This window comes from Somniosus microcephalus, chromosome 1 (assembly GCF_052327205.1).
Source record: "Somniosus microcephalus isolate GS21.2 chromosome 1, FLI_Smic_1.0, whole genome shotgun sequence".
NCBI lineage: Eukaryota > Metazoa > Chordata > Chondrichthyes > Squaliformes > Somniosidae > Somniosus > Somniosus microcephalus.
The window spans coordinates 363,281,295-363,308,158 of record NC_140987.1 but is presented as its reverse complement, the minus strand read 5'-3'; the positions used below and the strand labels follow the sequence as shown (position 1 = coordinate 363,308,158).

General features: G+C 44.3%; 1 protein-coding gene across 5 annotated transcripts in view; it reads left to right on the top strand.

Annotated features, from left to right (window-relative positions):
• Positions 1–26,455, top strand: part of diaph2 (diaphanous-related formin 2) — a 940,841-nt gene extending 914,386 nt beyond the window's left edge. For all 5 annotated transcript variants that reach the window (XM_085996016.1, XM_085996000.1, XM_085995993.1 and 2 more), the window contains one exon: positions 25,181–26,455. In XM_085996016.1, the coding sequence (XP_085852142.1) occupies positions 25,181–25,245 (65 nt within the window). In that variant the 3' untranslated portion in view covers positions 25,246–26,455. The remainder of the gene's footprint in view (positions 1–25,180) is intronic.
• The last annotated feature ends 409 nt before the right edge of the window (positions 26,456–26,864 follow it).

Here is a 26,864-nt window from a genome sequence, read left to right as displayed (position 1 = left end):
GCATGCAGAAAACCGGCACTTCCATTCGGCCTACAGGTAAGTACCCCGTGCGTACTCATCCGTGGAGAACCGAATTTCTGGGCCATTATCCAAGAGCCCAGTCTACTATTCTAAATGGCATAGAAATAAAGATTTATCTTTGACATACTGTTGTGCCGATAAACAATTCTGTTCATTGTCCTTCAGCTTTAGTAGAGTATTTGGATTTCTGATGCAGTTCTATTGTCTGTTCTAAGCACCTCATTAATTACTGATTCGAGTATCTGATCAGGATTTTGGGCAGTCTGTGACGTGCATGTCCAATTTTTAATATTCTTTTTTCACTTATTTCGGAATTAAGACTTGATTGTACAAGCACCTGAACACGCTTCTGATTTTGTTAGCTACAAGTATAAATTGAAGAAAGGGACTAAAAGTGTTGCTATACTACATCCCAGGGAAATAAAATTATAATTCTGTGTCTGTTCAGTCTTCTGTGTTTTTTTCCACTCATTAACTAAAAAAAGTAGCAGGAACTAGATAAAGGAACTTTTTCCACTTGCCAGTTAGGGGCAACTTTTGGTTTAGTTAATACCCTGATTTAATGTAATTCAGTTGCCCAGGTTACCCAGGTAATGGGCTGGGTATTACTGTTGGTGATTATTTGAAAAGATCGCCGTGTAGATGGTAGAATAAATCTCATCCGTATGGAATATCTCAGAACATAATTGTTAGATCTGTTAATTTCAGTGGACCACACTAATCTGAGGTCAACGCACTAAAATAAAAGATTTTGAGTCCTGTGGTAGATTTTAAATAGTCGATTTATTGCAGCACTGACTTGCATGTTTGACTTTCCTTTGTTCTACTAACAAGCATGTTCAAAATGGCTGGTTCTTATACAGCATCAGATCACAGCAAATGTACCCGCCCCCTTTATTACCATTGGCTCAGCAGCATGCATGCAGAGCTATGGTTGGTTCAGCTAAATCTGCCGACCTGACATCACACTGATTGGATTTCTGGTACATCACTCATTCCTTTGTTCTAAAGTTAAGCTAAATCAGCTGATGTGACGTTACCACGCTGTGATTGGATCTGATACATCACACCATCCCTTTGTTCTCTCCAGCAAGCAGTCTTACACGTGGTCTTGTTCTCAGTTTAAGCATAATCAGCACTTTCAGTCATTAGTTTAATCATATTAAAATCTATGTTATTAAAATATATATATATATATTCCCTAACACTCCCCCCTTTGATTCTTTCAAAAATTGAATCATAAAAATAAAGTCAGCTTAAAAATATAATCAATCATTGCTGTGTTTTGCCACTGTCCGGATCAGTGGCTCTGCACAAATTTACACCAACCAGGATTTTACTGTGGTCACAGTAAAAGCCTGGTTTCAACAGGTTAGTTGATTTCATGATCTTAAATGAATTAGTGCATCTTAAAAGGGGGAGGAGCTCCCCTCAGAAAAATACATTCAGGTAAAAAAGGTAGAAAAATTATAAAAAGTAGAGAAGGTACAAACCGATCTAGCAGCTAAATATAACATGCCCCTTTAAGATGTACAAATGGTCTGCGGCGACCTGCAAGGCATCTTGCCCGCGGGGCAGCAGCCGCCTGGTGGCAAGCACATTTAATCAACAGAAACACACAATTTGATCCCCATCCTATTGTACAAGGCCTCCCTCTTATCTTTCTGAGGAATGTTTTGTCAAGTTTCTTCAAGGGCATTTTATGGCTTCGTGGCTCCTTGTTATCTTGCAGGTGCTATCCTCCCTGTTTCCTTGCACTTCACCATTCCCTTATCATTTCTGTTTGTCTTTTAATGCTTGATATTCGACCTTGCTGGCATTTATGCTATCTTTTTCTGCTTGCCTGTTGTCAGTCCCTGTTCTAAGAATTAAAACTCATCTTTGAATCTAACAGCTATTTCTTACAATATCTAACTATGTTAAGAGGTATTGTCCCCAACTTTTTCCTTTTTGTTATGTATACAGACTAGATCAGATATGCATCTAGGCTCTACAGATGCATAACATGTTGCTTTTGAACAGCCTTACATTACCCAGTCTGAAGTATATTAACAGTTACACAGACCAGACCAGTTGCTAGAGCCGTCAAAGATGAAGTCAGACACAAGTTCAAGAAGTAATACCGCTGTAATTTATTAATCTATCTCTGATGCAACAGTTAACATCACCACAATAGTGAGCATTAAGAATGATAATAGGGATTTGAGTAGATATCATTATTGACTAACGAGAGTTTAAACCATTACTGTACAATGGACAACCTTGTACTTGTTTGTTAATCCCTCATTTCCACCTGAGGTGAATCATCACCTGTGATCATTGCCTTCTTTCTTTGGTGGTAATTTTCTTCTCATAGTGGAACTGTTACCTAACAGTTTAATACCGTTTAAAAGTTACTTTTGTCAGATTAAACACTTAATCTTAACCTTTCAACTTTCTCTTTTGCCTCTTTTTTGGCTTAGAAGACGTACTTCTTCAACTCTTACAACTTCTGAAGCCACCTGCCCCCTTTCAAAATCTTCTGGTTTGAGTATACCTTTTAATTTAATGAAATAAAATCCATTTTCCACCAATATCATTACTTAACCAACCAAGGTGATCTACTCTTATCGCATAGATTCGCTTTGAGGTGCCATTTGCTTCAAATAAATGCATATAGAAACATAGAAGATAGGAGCAGGAGTAGGCCATTCGGCCCCTCAAGCCTGCTCCGCCATTCAATGCGATCATGGCTGATCATCCAAATTCAGTACCCGGTCCCTGCTTTCTTCCCATACCCCTTGATCCCTTTAGCCTTGAGAAATATATCCAACTCCTTCTTGAATATATTTAATGAATTGGCCTCTACTGCCTTCTGTGGTAGAGAATTCCACAGGTTCACCACTCTCTGGGTGAAGAAATTCCTCCTAATTTCTGTCCTAAATGGCCTACCCCTTATCCTTAGACTGTGACCCCTGGTTCTGGACTCCCCGACCATCGGCAACATCCTTCCAGCATCTAGTCTGTCGAGTCCTGTTAGAATTTTATAAGTTTCGATGAGATCCACTCTCATTCTTCTAAACTCCAGCGAGTACAAGCCCAATCAATCCAATCTCTCCTCATACGCCATTCCTGCCATCAGCCTGGTGAATCTTCGCTGAACTCCTTCCATGGCAAGAACATCCTTCCTCAGATAAGGCGACCAAAACTGCACACAATACTCAAGGTGTGGTCTCACCAAGGCCCTGTACAACTGCAGCAAGACATCCTTGTTCCTGTACTCAAACCCTCTCACTACGAAGGCCAACATACCATTTGCCGCCTTAACCACCTGCTGCACCTGCACGCTTACTTTCAGCGACTGGTGCACAAGGACACCCAGGTCTCGTTGCACTTCCCCTTCTCCCAATCTATTGCCTTTCAGATAATAACCTGCCTTCCTGTTTTTGCTACCAAAGTGGATAACCTCACATTAATCCACGTTATATTGCATCTGCCATGCTTCTGCCCAATCACCCAACCTGTCCAAATCATCCTGGAGTTTCACGGCATCCTCCTCACAGCACACACGCCCACCCAGCTTTGTGTCGTCTGCAACTTTGGAGATATTACATCTAGTTCCCTTGTCTGGATCATCATTAATATATATTGGGAATAGCTGGGGTCCAAGGACCGATCCTTGCGGTACCCCACTAGTCACTGCCTGCCACTCGGAAAAAGACCCGTTTATTCCAACTCTTTGCTTTCTGTCTGCCAACCAGTTCTCTATCCAAGTCAGTACCTTGCCCCCAATCCCATGTGCCTTAATTTTACACGCTAATCTCTTATGCGGGACCTTATCGAAAGCCTTCTGAAAGTCCAAATACACCACATCCACTGGTTCTCCCTTATCTATTTTACCAGTTACATCCTCAAAAATTCCAGTAGATTAGTCAAGCATGATTTACCCTTTGTAAATCCATGTTGACTTTGTCCGATCCGGTCACTGTTTTCCAAGTGCTCTGCTATTACATCTTTTATAATGGACTCTAGGATTTTCCCCACTACCGATGTCAGGCTTACCGGTCTGTAATTCCCCGTTTTCTCTCTACCACCTTTTTTGAATAGTGTGGTAACATTAGCTACCCTCCAATCCATGGGTACTGTTCCAGATTCCATCGAATGTTGGAAGATGATCAGCAATGCATCTACTATTTCTAGGGCCACTTCCTTAAGTACCCTAGGATGTAGATTATCAGGCCCTGGGGATTTATCGGCCTTCAATCCCATCAATTTCCTTAACACCATTTCCCTACAAAAACTGATTTCTTTCAGTTCCTCCCTTTCATCAGACCCTATGTTCCCCGACATCTCTGGGAGGTTATTTGTGTTCTCCTTTGTGAAGACAGAACCAAAATATATATTTAATTGGTCAGCCATTTCTTTGTTCCCCATTATGAATTCCCTTGATTCTGACTGCAAGGGACCTACGCTTGACTTCACCAATCTTTTTCTCCACATATCTATAAAAGCTTTTACAGTCAGTTTTTATGTTCCCTGCAAGCTTACTCTCATATTCTATTTTCCCCTTCTTAATTAATTCCTTTGTCCTCCTTTGTTGAATCCTAAACTGCTCTCAATCCTCAGGATTATTGCTTTTTCTGGCCAATTTATATGTCCTCTCCTTGGATCTTATGCTATCCCTAATTTCCCTTGTTAGCCACGGTTGAGTCACCTTTTTTGTTTTATTTTTATGCCAAACTGGGATGAACAAATTCTGTAGTTCATCCATGCCATCTTTGAATGTTTGCCATTGCCTATCCACCGTCAACCCTTTGAGTGACATTCCCCAATCAATCCTACCCAACGCGCGCCTCAGACCATTGTAGTTTCCTTTATTTAAATTCAGGACCCTAGTCTCTGAGTCAACAACTTCATTCTCCATCTTAATGAAGAATTCTATCATATTATGATCGGTCTGACCCAAGGGGCCTCGTACAACAAGATTGTTAATTAATCCTTTCTCGTTACATAATACCCAGTCTAAGATGGCCTGATCTCTGGTTGGTTCCTCGACATATTGGTCCAGGAAACCATCCCGTAAACACTCCAGGAATTCCTCCTCCACAATATTGTTACTAATTTGGTTAGCCCAATTTATTATGTAGATTAAAGTCACCCATGATGACTGCTGTGCCCTTATTGCACGCTTCTCTAACTTCCCTTTTAATGCCATCCCCAACCTCCGCATTACTGTTTGGAGGTCTACATACCACTCCCACTAATGTTTTCTGCCCCATGGTATTTCCCAGTTCTACCCATACAGATTCCACATCATCAGAGCTAATATCCTTCTTTACAATTGTGTTAATCCCTTCTTTAACCAGTAATGCTACCCCACCTCCCTTTCCTTTTTGCCTATCCTGAATATTGAATACCCCTGGATGTTGAGTTCCCAGCCTTGGCCACCCTGGAGCCATGTTTCCGTAATCCCAATCAAATCATAATCGTTTACCTCTATTTGTGCAGCTAATTCATCCATCTTATTACGAATGCTCCTCGCATTAAGACACAAAGCCTTCAGGCTTGTTTTTTTAACACTCTTAGACCTATTAGAATTATTATTTACTGTGGCCATGTTTGATTTAAACTGTTGATTTCTCTGACTGCCACTTTTGTTTTTCTCCTTCCTATCTTTTTCTTTTATCTTTGTTACCCTTTCCTCTGTCCCTCTGCTCAGGTTCCCAACCCCCTGCCATTTTAGTTTAAACCCTCCCCCAGAGCACTAGCAAACCCTTCCCCTAGGACATCGGCCCTGACCCTGCCCAGGTGCAAACCAACCGTCTGGTTTGAACTGGTCCCACCTCCCCCAGAACCGGTTCCAATGTCCCAGGAATTTGAATCCCTCCCCCTCACCCATTCCTCTAGCCACGTATTCATCTGAAATATCCTTCTATTTCTACTCTGACTAGCACGTGGCACTGGTAGCAATCCTGAGATTACTGCCTTTGAGGTCCTATTTTTTAATTTACCTCCTAACTCCCTGTATTCAGCTTTTAGGACCTCATCCCGTTTTTTACCTATATCGTTGGTACCTATATGCGCCACGACAACTGGTTGTTCACCCTCCCCTTCCAAAATGTTCTGCAGCCGCTCTGAGACATCCTTGACCCTTGCACCAGGGAGGCAACACACCATCCTGGAGTCTCATTTGCGGCCGCAGAAACGCCTATCTATTCCCCTTACAATAGAATCCCCTATTACTATAGCTCTGCCCCTCTTTTTCCTCCCGTCCTGTGCAGCAGAACCACCCCTGGTGCCAGGAAGTTGGCTGCTGCTGCTGATAAGCCATCCTCCCCAACAGTACTCAAAGTTGTGTATCTGTTTGAGAGGGGGATGTCCACAGGGGACCCCTGCACTACCTGCCTGTGCCTAGTACTCTGTCTGTTGGTCACCCATTCCCTTTCTGCCTGTCCAACCTTTGCCTGCGGTGTGACCAACTGATCAAACGTGCTATTCACGACGTCCTCAGCAGTGCGAATGGTCCAGTATGAATCCAATCGCAGCTCCAGCGCCGCAATGCGGTCTGCCAGTAGCTGCAGCTGGACACACTTCCTGCACACATGGTTGTCAGGGACACTTCCTGTGTCCCTGAGTTCCCACAGCGCAGGAGGAGCATATCACGGCACCGGGCTGTCCTGCCATGACTTTCCCTTTAGATAATTGCAATTAAATTAAATCAAATCAATCCCACCAATTTCACAACAGTTAAATGATATATTTAAGGATCCTGGTTTACAAACAGTCCCCGCTACACCACAGATAGCTTATAGAAACTATAAACCACAGAGTTAAAGTTTAAAAAGAGAGAAATACTCACCAACTGTTGTGTCTCAAGGGGTTTTATACCCTTACCTATACAACAATTAAGAAGGACTCTGGGGTGGAGAGTTTAGTTAATGGCCATTTTATTTACAATGTGCTTCTTCACTCGATGCACTACATTTCCCATAGTGCATTGCAAATCACCACGACGGTATCCCATGTGGGACAATTCTAATACACATTCAAAATACACAACATATTTCCTCCCCCTTAAAATAGAATGTCCACAAAACAGAATAACTGAAAATGACTATAACTTTGGAAGAGAGAGTAGACTGCCTCTACATTCCGCTAACCCTGGGGATTATTCTGCCCCATGCACACAGGTTAGCACTAACTGTAACTAAGGCGTTCTGGAGGCTGCCTTTCTCTTTGCGGGTAACGCCTAGTCTCGAGCAGGCCCTGGCTGGCTCTCCCGTGACCCTGCAGGCATGGCTTCCTCCCTTGATGGCACAAGAGTGGATGGTGCCACTGTCTCAGGGTCGGACGACCAGTCCCTGCTGGAGCCCCCAGCAGGTCCTTGATCCTCTGTTTCTTGGGTTACCTGTGGCGACTGTCTTGGCAGTAACTGGTCTACATGCCGTCTCCATGTTTGGTCGTCTCCGGTGCGGACTCGGTATGAAACGGGGCCCGTCTTTTGAATGACCGTAGCCGGGACTCACCGCTCCGGGGTGGTGTAGTTACGTGCGAGGACTTTGCCCCCCGCCACAAAGTGTCGTTTTTTGGACCTCTGAATTTGTCTGCTGACTTGATCCTGCTGATTGGCATGCACCACTGCTTCTGTGGACGTTGGCCTCAGCAGGTCAAGGCATGTCCGTAGCTGCCTTCCCATGAGTAGGTAAGCAGGAGATGCTCCAGTCGTAGCATGAGGCGTGTTTCGGTATTTCGGCAAGAAAGCATTCAGGCGCTGCTTTAGAGGAGCATCACTTCTTGCCGCTTTCAACGCGCGTTTCAGCGTTCTGACAAATCTCTCCGCCAATCCATTTGTGGATGGATGATAAGGTGCGGAGAACGTGTGCTGGATTCCATTGCTCTTGAGGAACTCATCCATCTCCTGGGATGTGAACTGTGTTCCATTGTCGGTAACGATCTGCTCCGGCAGACCAAATCGCCCGAACATCTCTCTGAGTCTCGATGGTTTTCTCAGTAGTGGTAGTGGACATTACTGCAACCTCCGGCCATTTGGAATGGGAGTCCACCGTGACCAGGAACATCGCTCCTTCCACTGGTCCCGCGAAGTCCAGATGGATCCGTTGCCACGGCGTCGCCGGCCATTCCCATGGATGCAGTGGCGCTGCTCTTGGCGTATCCCTGGTTGTCTCGCATGATGGGCATGATTTCACTTCAACTTCAATTTCATGATTCAGACCGGGCCACCAGAAGTAGCTTCGTGCCAGCTCCTTCATCCGGACAATACCACAATGTCCTGAGTGCAGCTCGTTGAGGACATCTTTCCGCAGCTTTGGTGGTATGATCACTCGCATGCTCCAAAGGAGGCATCCTGACGTGACAGACAACTCCTTCCCTCTTGACAGGTAAGGTAGGAGCTCAGTTGGTGCGTCTGACACCCGTGATCCATCTCCTCGCATCACCCAATCCAGCACCTTGGATAGCGTAGGGTCCACTCTGGTCTCTTTCTTGACCTGCCGGGCCATGACAGGAGTATTGCTCACCATGTCAAAGTAGAAAATCTTCTGCTCGCAGCCTTCAGAGGGCACAGGCAGCAGAAGTCTTGACAATCCGTCCGCATTGCCATGTGCTGCTGACCTCCAGTATTTGATGTTGTAATTGTGAGCGCTTAACATCAGCGCCCAGCGCTGCATCCTGCACGCTGCCAGGGAGGGTATTCCTGTGTGTGGACCAAAGATCGATGTCGGAGGACGATGATCCGTCAGCAAGGTGAATTTCCTCCGAACAAGTAGTGATGGAACTTTTTGATTCCAAAGATGATGCCCAAAGCCTCTTTTTCGATCTGTGGGTATTTCACCTCCGCCTTGCTCAGGGACCTTGACGCGAATGCAATCGGCTTCTCTTCGCCTGAGGGAAAGATGTGAGACACGACCGCGCCGACGCCATAAGGCGACGCGTCACAGGCCAGCTGAATCTGCAACGACAGGTCAAAGTGCGTCAACACTCTGGGGTCAGTCAAAGCTGCTTTGGCTTTCTTGAATGCTGCTTCGCACTCCTTCGTCCACGCCCAGGCCTTGCCCTGACACAGCAACTCATGTAATGGCTTCAACAGTGATGCCAGCTGTGGAATAAACTTTCCGTAATAGTTCAGGAGACCTAAGAATGACCGCAGCTGGCCGACATTTGTAGGTGCAGGAGCATCGGCAATGGCTTTCACTTTCGACGGTGCTGTGTGTAGGTCGTCCACGTCGATGACATGGCCTAGGTACTCCACTGATGGCTTGAAAAATTCGCATTTGTCCTTGCGAACGCGTAAGCCATATTCTTCAAGTTTTCCCAGTGTCTTCGTCAGGTTCTGCAGATGCTCGTTGTCGTCCTTTCCTGTGACAAGGATATCGTCGAGATAACATTGTACCCCTGGAATGCCGCTTAAGATCTGGTCCATAGCCCGCTGAAACAATGCTGGTGTTGACGTTATACCAAAGGGTAGGCGGCAGTACCTGTAGAGGCCCTTGTGGGTGGTGATGGTGAGGTACTTCTGTGAGTCCTCTTCTACATGTATCTGCAAGTAGGCTTGGCATAGATCAATCTTGCTAAACTTCTGACCGCCTGCTGGACCCGCGAAAAGATCGTCTGATGGGGAGGGGGTACTGTTCAGCTGAGAGCACAGGATTCACTGTTACTTTGAAATCTCCACATAAGCGAACCGCGCCGTCGCTCTTCATCACTGGTACCACAGGCGTGGCCCACTCACTGTGCGAAACCGGCACCAGGACCCCTATCTTGACCAGACGCTCCAGGTCATCCTCCACCTTTGGTTTGAGGGCGTAGGGAACGTTCCTGGCCTTCAGGCATCGTGGCTGGCTGTCAGGCTTCACCTTGAGTTTGACCGTAATCCCCTTCATGCTCCCCAATCTCCGTCAAAGACAGCCGCATGCTTCGTCAACACTGCCACTAGCCCCGCCTCTTCGACTGACACCGCATTCACTTTTTTCCAATCCAGATGAATTTTCTCCAACCATGGCCTGCCCATCAGGGATGGATAGTCACCCTTGACCACGTAAACTGGCAGCATCACGGTTTGTCCATTAAGCTCCACCTTGACCTCCGTCTTACCCAGCATTGGGACTGTTTCCCCAGTGTAGGTTTTTAAGATGAGCTTGGCCGGCGTCAGTGATAGGTGGTTCAGTTTTTCTTTGAATAGCTTCTCTGAAATCAAGGAGACAGCGGCCCCCGTATCCAGCTCCATTTTGACCGGTATTCCCTCTAGTAGTGGAGTGACTCCATAGCCTGATGAGCCTCCATTCACCGTTAACACATGGAGATTCAGCTCCCCATCAGAGTCTGTGTCACTGTCTTCCTGTTCTTGTTTCACCATGTGTAGGTTTTTCTTTTTAGAATGCCAGTTGGATGTGTTTCCTTGTTTGTTTTTGTGTGTCTCTGTGTAGGATTGTTTGCTTTGTCCTTTACACACACGTTCAATGTGTCCTTTCTTTTCACATTTCCGACAGGTCAGGTCTTTACACCAGCAGTCAGATGGCTGATGACCTGACCTTCCACATCTGTAACACTCTCTGGCACCCCTTGCATGCTTATCCGGTGTAGCTGCTACCCTGTGCACTCTTGTTGCAGCCCCCAACAGCTGTGCATCTTTAGCTGCTAACTCCATAGACACAGCGAGCTCCACTGCTGATTTAAGCGTCAGTTTGTCAGTCGTGAGCAAGTGCTTCTGTGTTGCTTCACATCTTAATCCACACACAAACCTATCAGGGACAGTGTCATTTAGAGTTTCACCAAACTCACAATGCTCAGTTAGCTTCTTTAGCACTGCAACATATTCGGCTATGGACTCGCCCTCCCCTTTGTTTCGTTTGTGAAACCTGAACCTCTCGGCAATCAGCAGCGGCTTGGGTGCGAAATGTGTTTCCAAAACTTCCACAATCTGATCATATGTCTTAGCGCCGGGCTTATCCGGGTGCATCAAACTCCGTAACAAGCCAAATGTTTTTGCTCCGATCACACTGAAGAACGTCGCCACTTTCATGTCATCTTTAATGCCATTTGCAGTCACGAAAAATCCGAAACGCTCTATATAAGCGTTGCTCCGCCGTTTCATCAAATGGTCCAAACGCTCCGGTTAGCATAGCCATTTTGTTATTTTTTTTTTCTTTACTGTCCTTTTCCTCTCTTTATTTTTACAGTCCTTTTCCTCCACTTCGTTTCACTGTATCGTTACTCTCCCCCTTCTTATTTGTGTAACACACGAACCGCCACCTTTATGAGGTGATTGCCTCAGCACTAAACTGCGGGCGCGCCATTAAGAAAAGACAGGAACTTCTTACTTTAAACATCGCCGATTCCAGTGCAAAGTGATGCACAAGTCCGTCGTCCTCGTCGCCAGTTTTGTTGTGTCTCAAGGGGTTTTATACCCTTGCCTATATAACAATTAAGAAGGACTCCGGGCTGGAGAGTTTAGTTAACGGCCATTTTATTTACAATGTGCTTCTTCACGGTATCCCATGTGGAACAATTCTAATACACATTCAAAATACACAACACCAACCAATCACTTACCTGCTTTCTGGTGACGTCACACTTCGATTACTTTTTGCTTCTCTCCCTCTCTGTGAGATTGGAGATTAGTAAACCTACCTGGTCTCTGGAGCCTTTTATAGCCCCGCTGCTGCTGCTGAGTTTCCCGCCGACGCTGTGAGGCCTACCTGGTCTCTTGGAGCCTTTTATAGCCCCACTGCAGCCGCTGAGTTTCCCGCCGACGCTGTGAGGCCTACCTGGTCTCTTGGAGCCTTTTATAGCCCCACTGCAGCCGCTGAGTTTCCCGCTGACGCTGTGAGGCCTACCTGGTCTCTTGGAGCCTTTTATAGCCCCGCTGCAGCCGCTGAAAATTCCCGCCGACGCTGTGAGGCCTACCTGGTCTCTTGGAGCCTTTTATAGCCCCGCTGCTGCCGCTGAAATTCCCGCCGATGCTGTGAGGCCTACCTGGTCTCTTGGAGCCTTTTATCAGAACTATTAATGATCAGATTGTAATTAGCAGTATGAAGAAGATGCTGATTGTTGGATGCTAAAAATGGCCATGTTAGGGACACTTGTAAGTATTTCTTATCTACTCAGACAACATGAGCTGTTCATATTGATAACCCTGATAAGTCTGGATTCACCTGACAACAGCCACTACTTGCCAGGTCAACAAGTCTTTTGTTTTGTCTTTCTAAAAATCTTTGGTCCGTTTTCCCAGAATTATAGTATGAACCCTTTTGGTTTTCCCAGTATTCAGCAGTGTGGTTTACAAAGCACTTTTAGGTCACTTTTCTTGCAACACCATGTCAGGTGTTAATGCATTTAAATTTGATTTTACAAAAGGATCGGTCTTGATTTGTTTATAATGTCTCGATAGTCAAAAAGCTTTTGGACTCTCACAAGAAGGTTGACCACTTTGCTTGAGTCTCGAACTTGAGAGGAACAGAAAGAAAAGGGTGCAAACTGGATGGTTGAGGTGGATTGGACGCTCTTATTCCATTCTATCTACCACATCCCCCTGTGCTGTTTGTAACCCTAATCATTAAAACACTGACTCCGTTTTGCATCTTTCATTGACAACAGCTCCTCCATTTCATTGTACTCCGAGATTAGCTGCAGACATGTTCTTCTATTCAACTAAATCTTCTGAAAGCAGCATCTTGATGTGATGTGCCTCAATTATTCCGAGACTCGAAGTTAGCAGAACAAAAGTAAGGCTTTTATTAACTCAGAACATAACACGTAAAATAGAGAGATGTCTACCTTCAGGAGGCTGATGCCGGACTGAAGTTAGATTACAAAGGAGCCAGGTATGGGCGGAGCCCTGCACACAACCAGTTCCAGCACATTCCAATGCATAATACATGAGGACTGGGGGAAGGGAAAAGACACAGAAAGCAGGCAGTTAGAAGACACAGAAAACAGGCAGTGATGAATGGAATATATTTCATCACATTCACCCCTTCTATAGATTTAGTCTGTTCGGGGGTTTGATAGTCCTCTGCGACCGACGTGGCTGTTGTGGTGCCGCGGGTGTCGGCTGGGTGTCCCCGGTAGCCTCCTGGGTCTCTGCCGGGGGTGCCGCCGGGGTTGTTGAAGGGGTAGTTGGTGGGGGTGCCGTTGGTCGATGTTCTTCCGGGGGTGATGAAAGAATAGTGGGTGGGTAAGGGTTGCTGTGATCGTCGTCGCTGCTATTGCCGTGGTTGTTGTTGATGCCGGCTGGGGCGACGTCTTTTATGGACACGGTGTCCTCCCTTCCGTCGGCGTGCCGGACATATGCGTATTGGGGGTTGGCGTGGAGTAGGTGTACTGGCTCCACGAGAGGGTCCGTCTTGTGGCCCCTCACATGCCTTCGCACGAGTACCGGACCTGGGGTGGAGAGCCATGACGGCATGGATACGCCCGAGGTGGATTTCCGGGGAAAGACAAACATTCGTTCATGAGGCGTGGTATTAGTGGCCGTACACAATAGCGACCGTATCGAATGGAGCACATCCGAGAGGACTTCCTGCCAGCGGGAGATAGGGAGGCCCTTGGTCCTTAGAGCTAGAGTGACTGCTTTCCACACTGTCCCGTTCTCTCGCTCCACCTGGCCGTTACCCCGGGGGTTGTAGCTGGTGGTACGGCTCGTGGCGATCCCCTTGGACAGCATGTACTGGCGTAGCTCTTCACTCATGAAGGACGCCCCCCTATCCGTGTGGATATAGCTCGGCATACCGAACAGGCAGAACAGGCTGTTGAGGCATTTAATGACCGTGGCGCTGGTCATGTCTGGGCAGGGGAAGGCGAATGGGAAACGGGAGTATTCGTCCACAATGTTCAGGAAGTAAACATTGCGGTCGACGGACGGGAGGGGGCCCTTGAAATCTAAGCTGAGCCGCTCGAAGGGCCGTGTAGCTTTGATTAAGTGGGCTCTATCTGGGCGGTAGAACCGAGGCTTGCACTCAGCGCAAGTGCGGCAGTTCCTGGTCAGAGACCGAACTTCCTCAATCGAGTAGGGTAAGTTACGGGACTTTATGAAGTGGAACAGCCGCGTGACCCCTGGGTGGCAGAGGTCGTTGTGGAGGGTCTGTAGCCGATCCTCGGTGGCGCTGGCACACATCCCTCGTGAGAGGGCGTCAGGGGATTCGTTAAGGGCCCCTGGCCGGTAAATGATGTCGTACTCGAAAGTGGAGAGCTCGATCCGCCACCTAAGAATCTTATCATTTTTAATCTTCCCCCTCTGTTTATTGTTGAACATAAACGCTACCGATCGCTGGTCGGTAAGTAGGGTGAAGCGTTTGCCGGCTAGGTAGTGGCGCCAGTGGCGCACTGCCTCCACGATGGCTTGGGCCTCCTTTTCCACGGAGGAGTGTCTGATCTCGGGGCCTTGGAGGGTCCTCGAGAAGAAAGCTACGGGCCGCCCCGCCTGGTTGAGGGTGGCCGCCAAGGCGAAGTCGGACGCATCACTTTCCACTTGAAATGGAGTGTTCTCGTCCACTGCCTGTAGCGTGGCCTGCTCAATATCCTGCTTAATGCTTTTGAAGGCGGCGTGGGCCTCAGCAGAGAGCGGAAAAGAGGATGCTTTCAAGAGGGGGCGGGCTTTGTCGGAGTAGTTGGGGACCCATTGGGAATAGTAAGAAAATAACCCCAGGCACCTTTTCAGGGCTTTGGGAGTGTTGGGCAGGGGCAGCTCCCGTAGGGGGCGCAATCGGTCGGGGTCTGGTCCGATTTCCCCATTCTCCACCACGCTGCCCAGTATGCAGAGGCGCGTGGTGTTGAAAACGCACTTGTCCTCGTTATAGGTGAGGTTGAGTTTTTGTGCGGTTTTCAGGAACCTCTCGAGGTTCGAGTCGTGATCCTGCTGGTTGTGACCGCAGATGGTGACGTTGTCGAGGTAGGGGAAGGTTGCCTGCAAGTGGTGGTCATCGACCATGCGATCCATCTCCCTCTGAAAGACCGAGACCCCGTTCGTCACCCCAAAGGGGACTCTGAGGAATTGGTAGAGGCGTCCGTTCGCCTCGAAGGCGGTGTACGGGCGGTCCTCTGGTCTGATAGGGAGCTGGTGGTACGCTGACTTGAGGTCGATGGTGGAGAACACCCGGTATTGGGCGATTTGGTTCACCATTTCTGATATGCGGGGTAGCGGGTAGGCGTCTAGTAGGGTGTACCTGTTGATCGTTTGACTATAGTCGATCACCATCCGTTTCTTCTCGCTACCCCTTACCACTACCACTTGGGCGCGCCACGGGCTGTTGCTGTGTTCAATAATGCGCTCTTTCAGGAGCCTGTCTACCTCGGTCGCGATAAACCGCCTGTCCTCCCAGCTGTACCTCCTGCTTTTGGTCGCTATTGGTCGGCAGTTAGGGGTAAGGTTCGCGAATAGCGAAGGCGGCTTTACCTTCAGGGTAGCCAGACCGCACACTGTGAGGGGCGGCTGGGACCCACCGTACTTGAGCGTGATGCTTTGGTGGTTGCACTGGAAATCCAAACCCAAGATCACGCTCGCACATAGATTCTTCATGATTAATACTTTAAAATTATCATACACAGTTCCGTTAACGCACAATTGTACCGTGCAGTAACCCAGACTGGTCGATGTCTGGGTTTTATCGGCCATAGAGATGGTACCCTGAGCAGGGACCACCTTTAGGGAGAGTTGTTGTGCCAGTTCAGGGTGGATAAAACTCTCCGTGCTTCCACTGTCAATTAAGCATTTAACCCGGCACCCGTTTACCTCGATGTCCACCATTGATTTGGATAGCGGATGCGGCCTGGTCTGGTCCACTGTGACCGATGCCACTGTAGGGCCCTGATCGAGACAAGATGGCGTCCACGCTGTCTGCTCATAAGATGGCGGACCCCACGAGGTCGGGCAAGATGGCGTCCAAGATGGCCGCTCCCACGGCGCACACGCGGCGGTGGCGGGTTTTCCGGCGGTTGGTTTTCCGGCGGGGTTCCCTCTGCACACCTTCCCGAAGTGCCCCTTCTTACCGCACTTAAAGCAGGTGGTGCCTTTCGCCGGGCACAGGTTTCTGGTGTGCTTTGGCTGCCCGCAGAAGTAGCAGTTGGGTCCTTGACGCGTCGCGGCTGTCGTAGGGCTTCTGGGGGGAGAGCTGGGCCCCGCCGGTGTCGGGCTGCCGGGCGGGGAAGATGCCTTCCAAGATGGCGGCGCCCTCGGCGCACACGTGGCGGCGTGGGCTGAAGAGTAGGCGTCCGAGTTTCTCTGGGCCATCTCCAGGGACCGCGCGGTGTCCGCAGCCTGTTTCAGGTCCAACCCCGTTTTTTCCAGCAGTCTTTGCCGGATGTGAGAGGAGCTGAGGCCTGTGATAAAGGCATCGCGAACAAGCTCGTCGGTGTACACTGCGGCTTTTACATCTCGGCACTTACAGTCCTTGCCAAGCTTTTTCAGGATGCTTAGGAACTCCTCCACCGATTCCCCAGGTCGCTGTGCGCGAGTAGCGAGTAGATGCCTAGCATACACCTCATTCGTAGGCTGCTGGTAATGCGCCTTTAAGGTGTTGCAGGCGGCCAGGTACGTATCGGCGTCTTGGATGAGGGGGTAAACCCGGTGGCTTACCCAATTCCGTAGCATTCCGAGTCTCATCTTCGCAGTGTCCGTAGCGTCTTTGACGGCTGCGGAATTGTCCAGGAAGAATTCCATACAGTCAAACCAGTGTCCGAAGCGTGCTGATGCGTCCGGAGCATGTTGATCCAAATCCAAACGTTCGGGTTTCAGGAGTTGATCCATAGTGTTGAAAATTGAGTTAATAAAATTGATGTGCCTCAATTATTCCGAGACTCGAAGTTAGCAGAACAAAAGTAAGGCTTTTATTAACTCAGAACATAACACGTAAAATAGAGAGATGTCTACCTTCAGGAGGCTGATGCCGGACTGAAGTTAGATTACAAAGGAGCCAGGTATGGGCGGAGCCCTGCACACAACCAGTTCCAGCACATTCCAATGCATAATACATGAGGACTGGGGGAAGGGAAAAGACACAGAAAGCAGGCAGTTAGAAGACACAGAAAACAGGCAGTGATGAATGGAATATATTTCATCACATGATGTTATATAATAATACCAAGGCAGCTCTTCAATGTCGACAGAAAGCTTCTTTGTGGCCATGAGGATGTTGACCCCTATTTTTGAGAGTGCTATTCTTGCAACACCTTTGATTCAACGGTAAAGTTGTCAGCCTGGGAGGAGAGAATTTTGTTTGAAATATAAACTCCCTTTTTATCTGAAAGCAGTGATTTCTTCTCGAGTAAGAAGATCGAAGTAAACTGCTACACAGTGTGCAACCAAGATGCTCGTGCCCTTGCACTTCTTAGGGATGTGGTGATGAATTCAACAAAAGTTTGTTTGAATGACTGGGGGGAAAAAAGCCAGAATCACTGTCACTGCATTTTCACTGGGATCTTTAATTTTGCATCTGTTGCCATTATAAAGAGAGCATCTTTAGGCTTAAATGATCATGTTCATGGAGGAACTTCTCAAATGGACACCAAATTCCATCTGCGCTGTTTAGAGCTTTGACAGGAATTTTTCTGGCTATAAGTCAGTGCCGCTTCTGTGTAGCACTGGTGATCCCTTTTGTCCAGGCAAAATGAGAAGCGATTCTGGCTATCTCGAGCATGCTTCCCTGGCATCTAAATCACTATTTGAGTGGCACTGAGATCTATAATTCTTGCTTTGAGGTGGCCAGCGTTGAAATTTAAAAACATGCTTCTAAAAGGGTTTGAATAATGGTTAGAATAAATATGTAGTCTCAGGAACATATTATGAAACAACACTAAATACATAACTGGTTGAAGTAAGGAGTGAAGGTGAACAACTGTGTGGTATTAGAGGAACTGATTGGCAAATTCTGTTGTTTTTAATTGCTGGAATCAGATTAAGCCCAAGATGCGAAAAGTTGGGCTCAATGTCAATGCGAACTAGCCCATGCCTTTCAGGCTGAGACACAATAAGTTTTACAGCTCTTAATATCTGCCTTGCATGCCAAAATTCATAATCAGAGACATCATTATCTAACTGCATTTTTTCCTATTTACATCTTGGAGTTAAAAATCAGTTTCATTTCACAGCAACATTGGGGTTATGGTATGTACCCTAAGTTGCACAATGACACTGTTTTAGCCTTGAAATTTAATTCAATAGGAACAATAAGAGACAGTAGAATTATCTTGTTACTTTCTTTTCCTGTCCACTTCATGCTACTGTACCTTCTCTTCACTCAGTGATTCTATTTCCAAATCTCCTCTTTACATTTCTATCATGCCCCTGGTGCCTTTCATGCAATCTTATCCATTTCCCAGCGATTGAATATATGGGGTTAATTTTAACCGGTCCCATCCCATCGCTTCCTCACCGGGCGAGTTAGGTTACAATTACTCCCATGTCCATATCATAATTGGGATATTTGGGGAATACTGTCAGTTGATATGACTTACCCTCAACCTTTCTGTCTCTGAAACTGGTCTATTATCTATAGGAATAATGCACCATAACTACGAGACTGCAATAGAGACTAGAATCATACTACTCCCATCAGCAATCCAAAGTTCTCTTGTGCTCACTGGGTTAAAGAAAAGCTGTATTCCAGGCCACCCAATGCATGTCTATCAATCAAGCAAGTGCATCTAAGCATTCCAAGCATCTTGGGTATATGGGCATCCACTAGCGTTGAATCCTACTAAATGAGATGTCTATTAAGAGAATCAGGGTTACAAAAAACAAACTTACACCAGTAATGTGACTTTTTGGTATCTCTGTTATAATGAAAACAGGCCCAAACTGTCAACATTTGTTTTTGGATCTTGTCAAACACTATGACTTCAGGATGCAACAGTAAATAAAAAATAATTTAGCTTGGCAGTCTTTATCATTTCCCAACAAGAAGGTTGCGAGTGAATCTGCCACTCAAGTAGACTTGCCTCAGTTGGGTGAATTTAGCCAGCTGTCACCCAGGCCATTAGGTGGAGGAGTTCACAGGAACGAGGTATTCCATTTCAGTTGGAGATAAAAGTTGGTATTAAGTGTCTTGCCGTGCTTGAGACACACATCATATTTACTTTTTGGAGACTGGCTCTGACAGTGGTTATGGGAACATCTACATCCCGGACAAGCCTGGAATTCTGTTTAAGGAAGGATACGGAGTGGTATAGATGAAAGGAGAAAAAAAACTTTCAAAAACACAAAATAATCCCCATTTAAACACTTGAAAGAAAACAATTACACATTGACGGTCTTTTACAGATAAGACATGGTACTAAACTTGGTGGCTGGTTTGGTTACATAAGTAAAAAAGTTTTGTTTCCCAAGAAAATGATTGGGGAAACAGACATCTATTGAATAACTTTACAATTCCATGCCGCTACGTTAGTGGTAAGAAAAGCATGGAGAGTGGGCACCCAAACTTCCAATGTACACAGCCATGGGCATGGCTTTCCATCTGTGGTGTGGACTCAAAGTTACCCCTATAAAGCAAAGGATTATGATGCTGTCTCAGTATTAAGAGCCGTGATTTTTACACAAAGGCCGCAGGGCCACAGTACTGATAAATTAACAAACAGAAGCATGTGTCAGGAGCTGTTAGATTCTCTGAGAACATCCATACTCGCTGAGAATATAGGTGGTTTGACCTTACAAAGCTGCATCTTGATCTTGTTAAAAGCATATAATCAATTACGGCATATTGGAGCCTTCTGATACAAGGCGGTACAAATTCATTCGGGTATGACTCCCTTTAATACAAAAAGTAGTTGAAGCAGCTTTTTGATGGTCCTTTTAAATATCCCAAGTAGTTCTGTTTTGACGCCCTTGCAAAAAGCAGAGTCAAATCTGAATCATACATGCATCGGCGAAGCTTGCAGGAATTCACTACTAAATGATAGAAAGTCACATCACTGTGAAAGCTGTTGTGAAATGTACTGAAAATCTGGTAAAATCAGATTACAATTTTAAGAAGACAATAAATATTCTCTCCTTCTTGATGCCCAATGTCATGAACATTTCAGTAGTGCCTGACAACCTTCGGGTGTGACAGCCTTTCATAAATCTTTCATATAGCAATAATGTGGGAGCCCTGTAAGTGTGCTATAAAATCCACATTGAGGAACCTAAGTCTTTAAGTAATGGCTCAATTCATTTAAAGCTGGTAGAGCACATTTAAAAGTGAAATCTTTGCATGTGTTAACTATGTTTAACAAAGATGTGACACAGCACTTTAATTCAAACAGCTCCTGAATTTTGCTGTCATCCATGTTAGTGTTCCTGGGCTTCGAGCAAAACTGAGTAATGTGATTATTAACTAGATTGTAGCAGACTTGAAGACTATTGCCCTTTCTCCTGCTTTCCTTTTTCTAATTTTTAGCATTTTAATATGGCTGAGGGCGCTGTATCTAAGACAACAGATACAATGATTATACGTCTGGAACTAGTTGAAGAATTAACCTTGTGCCCAGAGTCACCTGAAGAGAGGTTCTGTTTTCGCCATTTATAGTAGAGGCCCTGGTCAAATATTTGGGCATGCAATGTTAAATGTTTGCCACGTTCACGTTGGCCCGGAATTTGGGGTGGGTAATGACAGCGAACGAACAGCATTTGCTGTTATTACCCCTTTGAAACTGACCGCAACTTCAGGATGTAGCGCATGCACATCCTAGCGCGAAAATCCTGAAGTTGCAGTCAGTCATTCACTGCTGCGACACTGGCTGCAATGTGCCCCCCCCCACCCCCAAGCTGTCAATCAGTGTAATTTGTACAGTCAGGGAATCTGATGAAAACTTGGGTTTTTCTGCAGTAATATCGCTCTTAAATACCCCTTTAAAAATGATAGACCATTTTGGATTAGGTGTAACTGGGGTTTTAACAGCATATTGACTGCTAAACAAACATTATGGCTCTGAAAAACGAATTTTGATTTTGCACAGTGTCAAATTTATCAATTTTAATAAAAATTAAAATTTTTAACAAACTTTTTTAAATGTATTTTTATAAAAAGTTTGTTCATCTTTAGTTTAGGTTTACCTTTTTCTCCATGTGAGAGCCCCAATCTTTGTTTTGCTCTATAACATTTTTTTAAAAGTTAGAATCAAAGGAGCTTACTGACTCTCTCTCACACCTGGCAGCTATCTTTTGCCCTGCCAGTACACTTTACACCTAATCACAGCCTATTACCATCTCGTCTAGCTTCTAATCTCTTTTACTTCTTTTGGTTCTTTTATTCTTTTGTCCGATCGCAGCCCTGCCTTCGATCTAGTTCCTTTTCTCTCCAGTTTTGAAGAAGGGTCAAACCCGAAACGTCAACTCAAATTTCTCTCCACGGATGTTGCCTGACTTGCTGAGTTTTTCCAGCATTTTCTGTTGTTATTTCGGATTTCCAACATCTGCAGTATTTTGCTATCGAGCTTACTGACTTCCTGGTTCTCGGTCTGTGAGAATTCTGCATTGACAGCTTGTTGACATCGCAGCAGGGATTCCCACTAAACTATGCTGATTTCAACTGTACGTCGGAAAAGCCGAACTTCTCGCCATAGACATCGCGAGATCTTTGTGGGAAGCTTACTGTGAGGCCAGCAGCGAACGCCTTTGCTTTGCCGCTGACCACAACTTATGGGCCATTGTGTATTGCTGATGAAAACATTATTTATGGGGGTTTATTTTTACTTGCACAAGATGTTGATGTTTATACAAAAGGGTTTGTGAATGGGCCCTTTGTTTGGTTATGTAAACTAAGCTTAGCATAAGAAATAACCTTTCTATGTTTTGAGTCATTAATTTGTGAAATAGATGGTCAGCCAGTGCAGTGGATGTTGACTGAATTGAAGCATTAAAGAGGGAATTGAATCAATTCCTCATTCTGCAGAAAGTAGAGGAATATGGCTTTGGGGCAGAAAGATTAAGTAAAAAAGGCCTAGATGACAGAGTGAGTTGCATGGGATGACTAGACTTTTTTCCCCTACGTATCTAATGTTGTGCATGTGTATATAAGTATACTGAAGTATTTTTTTCTCTTAAGAATAAAATGCAACAAGTTATAATGCAGACAATTAGTTTGCTTCTCTATGAACTGTTGGCACATAGGCTTTTAGTGTAATCCCACACACACTGAATTCCTGATCTCAGCCATGTTGAGTGTAACGCTCCCTCTAAGCCACATGGCCGCGCAGCTGTCTGCCGGTCTCGCGCAGCCCAGGACCAGCTTTTCAAATGTGAAATTTCACGCACACTTGCAACTTTGAATGAACTGCGCAGCCCAATAACGGGACCATGCACCCCAAAAAAAAATTAGGGGGAACATTGGTCGAGTGGTTTCCAGGTGCTTCCCTGGAAGACGGAAGGATGAACTGCCTGAGCTGCTTTCACTCGCCTAGCCACTGGCCTCAGAACATCTGCGGGAGAAAAGGGAGAGGAAGAACAATAACTTGAAAAGAGTTTTATTTTAAAGTCTTAACCACCAAAAACATGCGAATACATTGAGCACTTGAGAGAGAAAAAATCAATAAATTTACAGTAAAACTAGGTAAAAATTAAATCTTGAAATTAGCCTTAAAATAATTAATATTGCATCAACACAGTAATCTGTTGAACAGTTAAATGAGGTGATCCCTTATTGCTGGTTCCCTGAGGAAAAGTCTATTTTTAAAAAAAATACATTTTGAATACAATTTCTGTAGACTAGCGAGAAAGCTTGCCTCAGTCTGATAGAACCACAGTCTGAAATGGTCCCAGAATCACTAACAGAGTCCCCAGCACTCTGCCACTCCCAGCTTATCAGTACCCAAGACTAATCTGTTTTTCACTCTACAGGTTACATGCAAGTCTCTTGATTCACTGAAAAGCTGGAGTCAATGTCAGATTCCTGGGTAGTTCATCATTTGATGATGCTGTAGTTTTGCTCAGTCTGCCCTTTTACGGATCTTACGCAACACTTCAACCGTGTGTTGAAGTGTCATTATCATATAGAACTGTGGTGTAAGAAAAAATAATTACATGTTCCAGCATACTTCAGTCTTTAAATTTTTGATATTACATATAATATATGTTGTATAAATAGGATACTATACAGTGAAATTACTGAGCGTGGAATCTATTCCACTCCTGAAGAAAGCTCATAACTCTCTCATGTTTTAACACTTGAGTTGTCGGCTCTTACCTGCTCATGAATTCCACAGTTCCCTACTGCTTAACATCCATTTTCTTTGCTTTGTAACCACCTTACTTCAGTATTGTAAGTAAGTTATTTGTAAATTTGACTAAACATCAGTTCTCTAAGTGTGTTTCGATCCTGTGCTAAAAAGGTAATATGGCAAAATCTCTTGTCCACAAATCTACTGCATAAACACTTCTAGTTGTTACTTCTATCCTCTAAAATACTGGTGCAGAACAAATTGTAAACTGTTTAATAACTCCATTTCTAATCATTTTATTAAGTATTTTGTTGCATATATATAATTGCATGTAATCTGTAGTTTTTATGTATACAACATTGTTGCCCATTGTCATGAGGGCTTGTATCCTCTTTCTTCCCCTCCTTGGGACACACACCTGCACCCTAGAATGAGCATGCAGTAAAAGGTTCTGATGCAGTTGCCCATCTTTCATGGGACTGGCTTCTATTTGGTACCTTTTTACAGCTGAGTTTGGAAATTCAGAAGGGCAGGGCAACAAACCTGCATTCTACCACACTATTGCACATATAGTGATCCACGACACCACTCCCTGCATCCTCATGTGCTCTACAGTTTACAAAATGGGGTTGTTTGTGGTCAGTACCAAATAGAAATGTAATTAGGCAAGTTACTATAGATAGCTATATTGTGTACCTTTTTAACATACATTCTGTATTAATCTTCCAAGCTAAGGTCTCGGGCATGAAAATTGTGCTAAGAATTTGTTTATTTTCACAGCGTTGCATTGCATCAATTTTTATTTGGTTAATTTTCCTTGAAGTTGTCAAATCTGGGTGCTATTTTATCCAGAGTTTCTTTTATTAATTTACGATAAATCAGTTGTGTTTTTGGTTGTATGGTTATACAGATTTATAGGATCTTGTTTCAGGGCTATCTGTCAAGCCTGTACTATAATAGTCACATCATTCCTAATGCATAATTGCTGGAAATGGCTGTGGTCCTAAAATTCGTTTCACTATTTCCAACAAGCTTTTTTTTCACTGCACAAACTCACTGAGGAGCAGTGCTATCCGAGTTCCTGAGTGAGAAATATCCAGCGACTGCAGAACAAAAGGCCTTCTGATTTACACATGGTACTTGCTGACCATGCATCAGTCTTCCAGAAAGGATAACAAGGGGCATCTTTTAGAGAGGTTATTTTATGTGCTTCCTTTATTAATGACACCGTCATAAACAATGCACTTTATATCAGTAGTCGTACATCAGATTATTCCAGTGAGGGGCTACTATATCTTGTATTCTTATATAGTTACATGACCATAACTCAATGGAGTCTAATAGAACTACTACAATCTTGGTGAATTAGCTCTAAAATACTTAGCCTTAGGTTACAGAAATGATATGTTTGTTACAATAATGCTTTTACTTCTTGGCTTCAGGCAGGCAAGACAGTATCAATCACTTTTGCAGCCTGGAAGGATGCCCTCAATAGAAACCACTGTATAATATTAAATCCCCAGTAGCGCTGGCAGTGAAAGAGTTCATTTTAATGGGTCACTGATGACATGATGTTGTCTATCACACACATTCTCCATGAAAGAGAGCCAGCAGACCTTGCCTTGCATTTTTACCATTTCAATCTTATTTGCTCAGCTTCTTTTGCTTTTAACAGTCACTGTGCATTTTTACCACTCTGTGATTCAATCCCCAAAGGTATCTGAAGTGCACTTCACGTTCACCTAGATAGATTCTCAATGTGTAGACAATTTTAGTCGGGATTTCTGCTTCATAAACGTCCAAGGGAATGTGTCTGTGCATTCTTCTGCTTTTATCACCTTGCTCATATGATCTGAAAAGCAATTTATTACAGACACTCAAATGCATTTCAGCTTCAATGTGATTTGTATATGCTATTCTTGCTATTTCTATTTACATATTAATTTTATGTTTCATGTTGTTTACTTTTGTATTTTGCCGCTTTCTTTGAAAGACTTGCCAACTAAATCAAAACCTTTTATTTCTCCTGTCACAGAAAACATGCGTGTTACTTTGGAGAGGTCACGTTCCCGTCACAATGGAAATGTGACATTTGCATGATCCCAGGGTGCCAAAGAACTGAAGTTTGAAGATTATTTTTCCACCAGCCCTTGGGTATCGGAGCAGCTCGAAACTGTAGGGCAGACAATGATCTGTAAGGGCTGGGAAGAGGAGATCCAAAGGAATCATGAAAACGTTGTGTCTGAGACTGTACAGAGTTGAACACTCTGCTGACCCTTAAGAAACTCTTAACTTTTATATTCCCACTAACTGACCTAGAATTGCAAGTAGATGGACTTTGTCCACGGTGTTGCGAAATTTATTTCAACAAATTTTGTATTTGTTTTGCAAAAAAAAAGAGAAAGAAAGCTTGGGATCCCAATTTGGCATGTTACTCTTCTGATTCTTTTCTGTTTTCTGTTTGTAAGTTAGTGTGTGTGCTTTACACAAGTAAACTCAAAATAACTCTGCTTTGAGGCCATGGAATGTTACCGAAAAAACCAAAGGCTGAACACACCCAGTATATCAACTGTGGCAAAATAGTCCTTCTTTTCTCTCTCTTTTCTTTTGGGAGGATTTATTTTACTTTTACATTTTGCCCTAAAAGAAGTATTTTTCTTGAGCAAAAATATTTTCTAATTATGCACTTGTATGTACTTTATATGCATATTTTCAGGAAAAAAAATGAATACAGCATTCTTATTTTGTCGCTGCCTATAACAAAAGACTGACATCTGTTAAGTAGTAAGACTGTATTAAATGTGATTTCTTAAGTCACATACAAAATACATTGATTCAGTATGGGTTGTTTTAATATCATGTAGTTATTGCACAGTTAGCTTTCCTGCAGTGGGAGTTTGTTCACATCCACATTGTGCAATAACAAAACGAGAACACCCATACTTGTTTTATAGAAATTAAGATTTTGAAAATTGCATATTAAAATGCATTCTATTTAAACAGTTTTTAAAAAGTATTATAAGCATATCGCAACAGTAGTTGAGATGTGTGTTTAAATGATCAGACCAATTAAATACTCACTTAAAACTTAGTACAGCAACCAGTTTATATGTTAGCAGATATCTTCACTGGAGCATAATAATTACAAATAGTGAATGGCGTCCAAAATCCATTAAAATATATAGTAAAAAAAAAAGGTGTGTTGTAAATGAATTTGCAAATACTTAACAGAGTTACTTATATAAAAGAAAATAGAATGTATATCAGCACAATGCCTTTAAAGTTTAAAATAAAATTGATATTATTGGGATTGTTGTCACTTATAGTATTTCCAGTACATGTACAACACCTGCTTTCTTCTCAATTCAGAGTTCTTTTTAAAATTACAAGTGAATTCTAGTACTGTGAAAACAAGTTGTCTCAGTCTATCAGAACAAATCTTCATCTTGTAGTCATCCTGAACGGTCCCATTGTTTCTGACTGACCCCTTTTCCCCTACATTGCTGCTGCTTTTGTTTTCAGGCCACTAGGCCAGACATGCCCTTTTGTTGATGGAAATATTCAATTCATATTCTAATTATGCCCGAAACTGGTCTACTTCCTACCACAGATGTTGTCTGAGTGATGTTTAACTCTTTCGCTGACAGTACTTATTCCCCAAGGCAAACAACTGTGCTGATGATTCTCAGCCTTATCTGTGCAATTTTTTTTTAGGAACT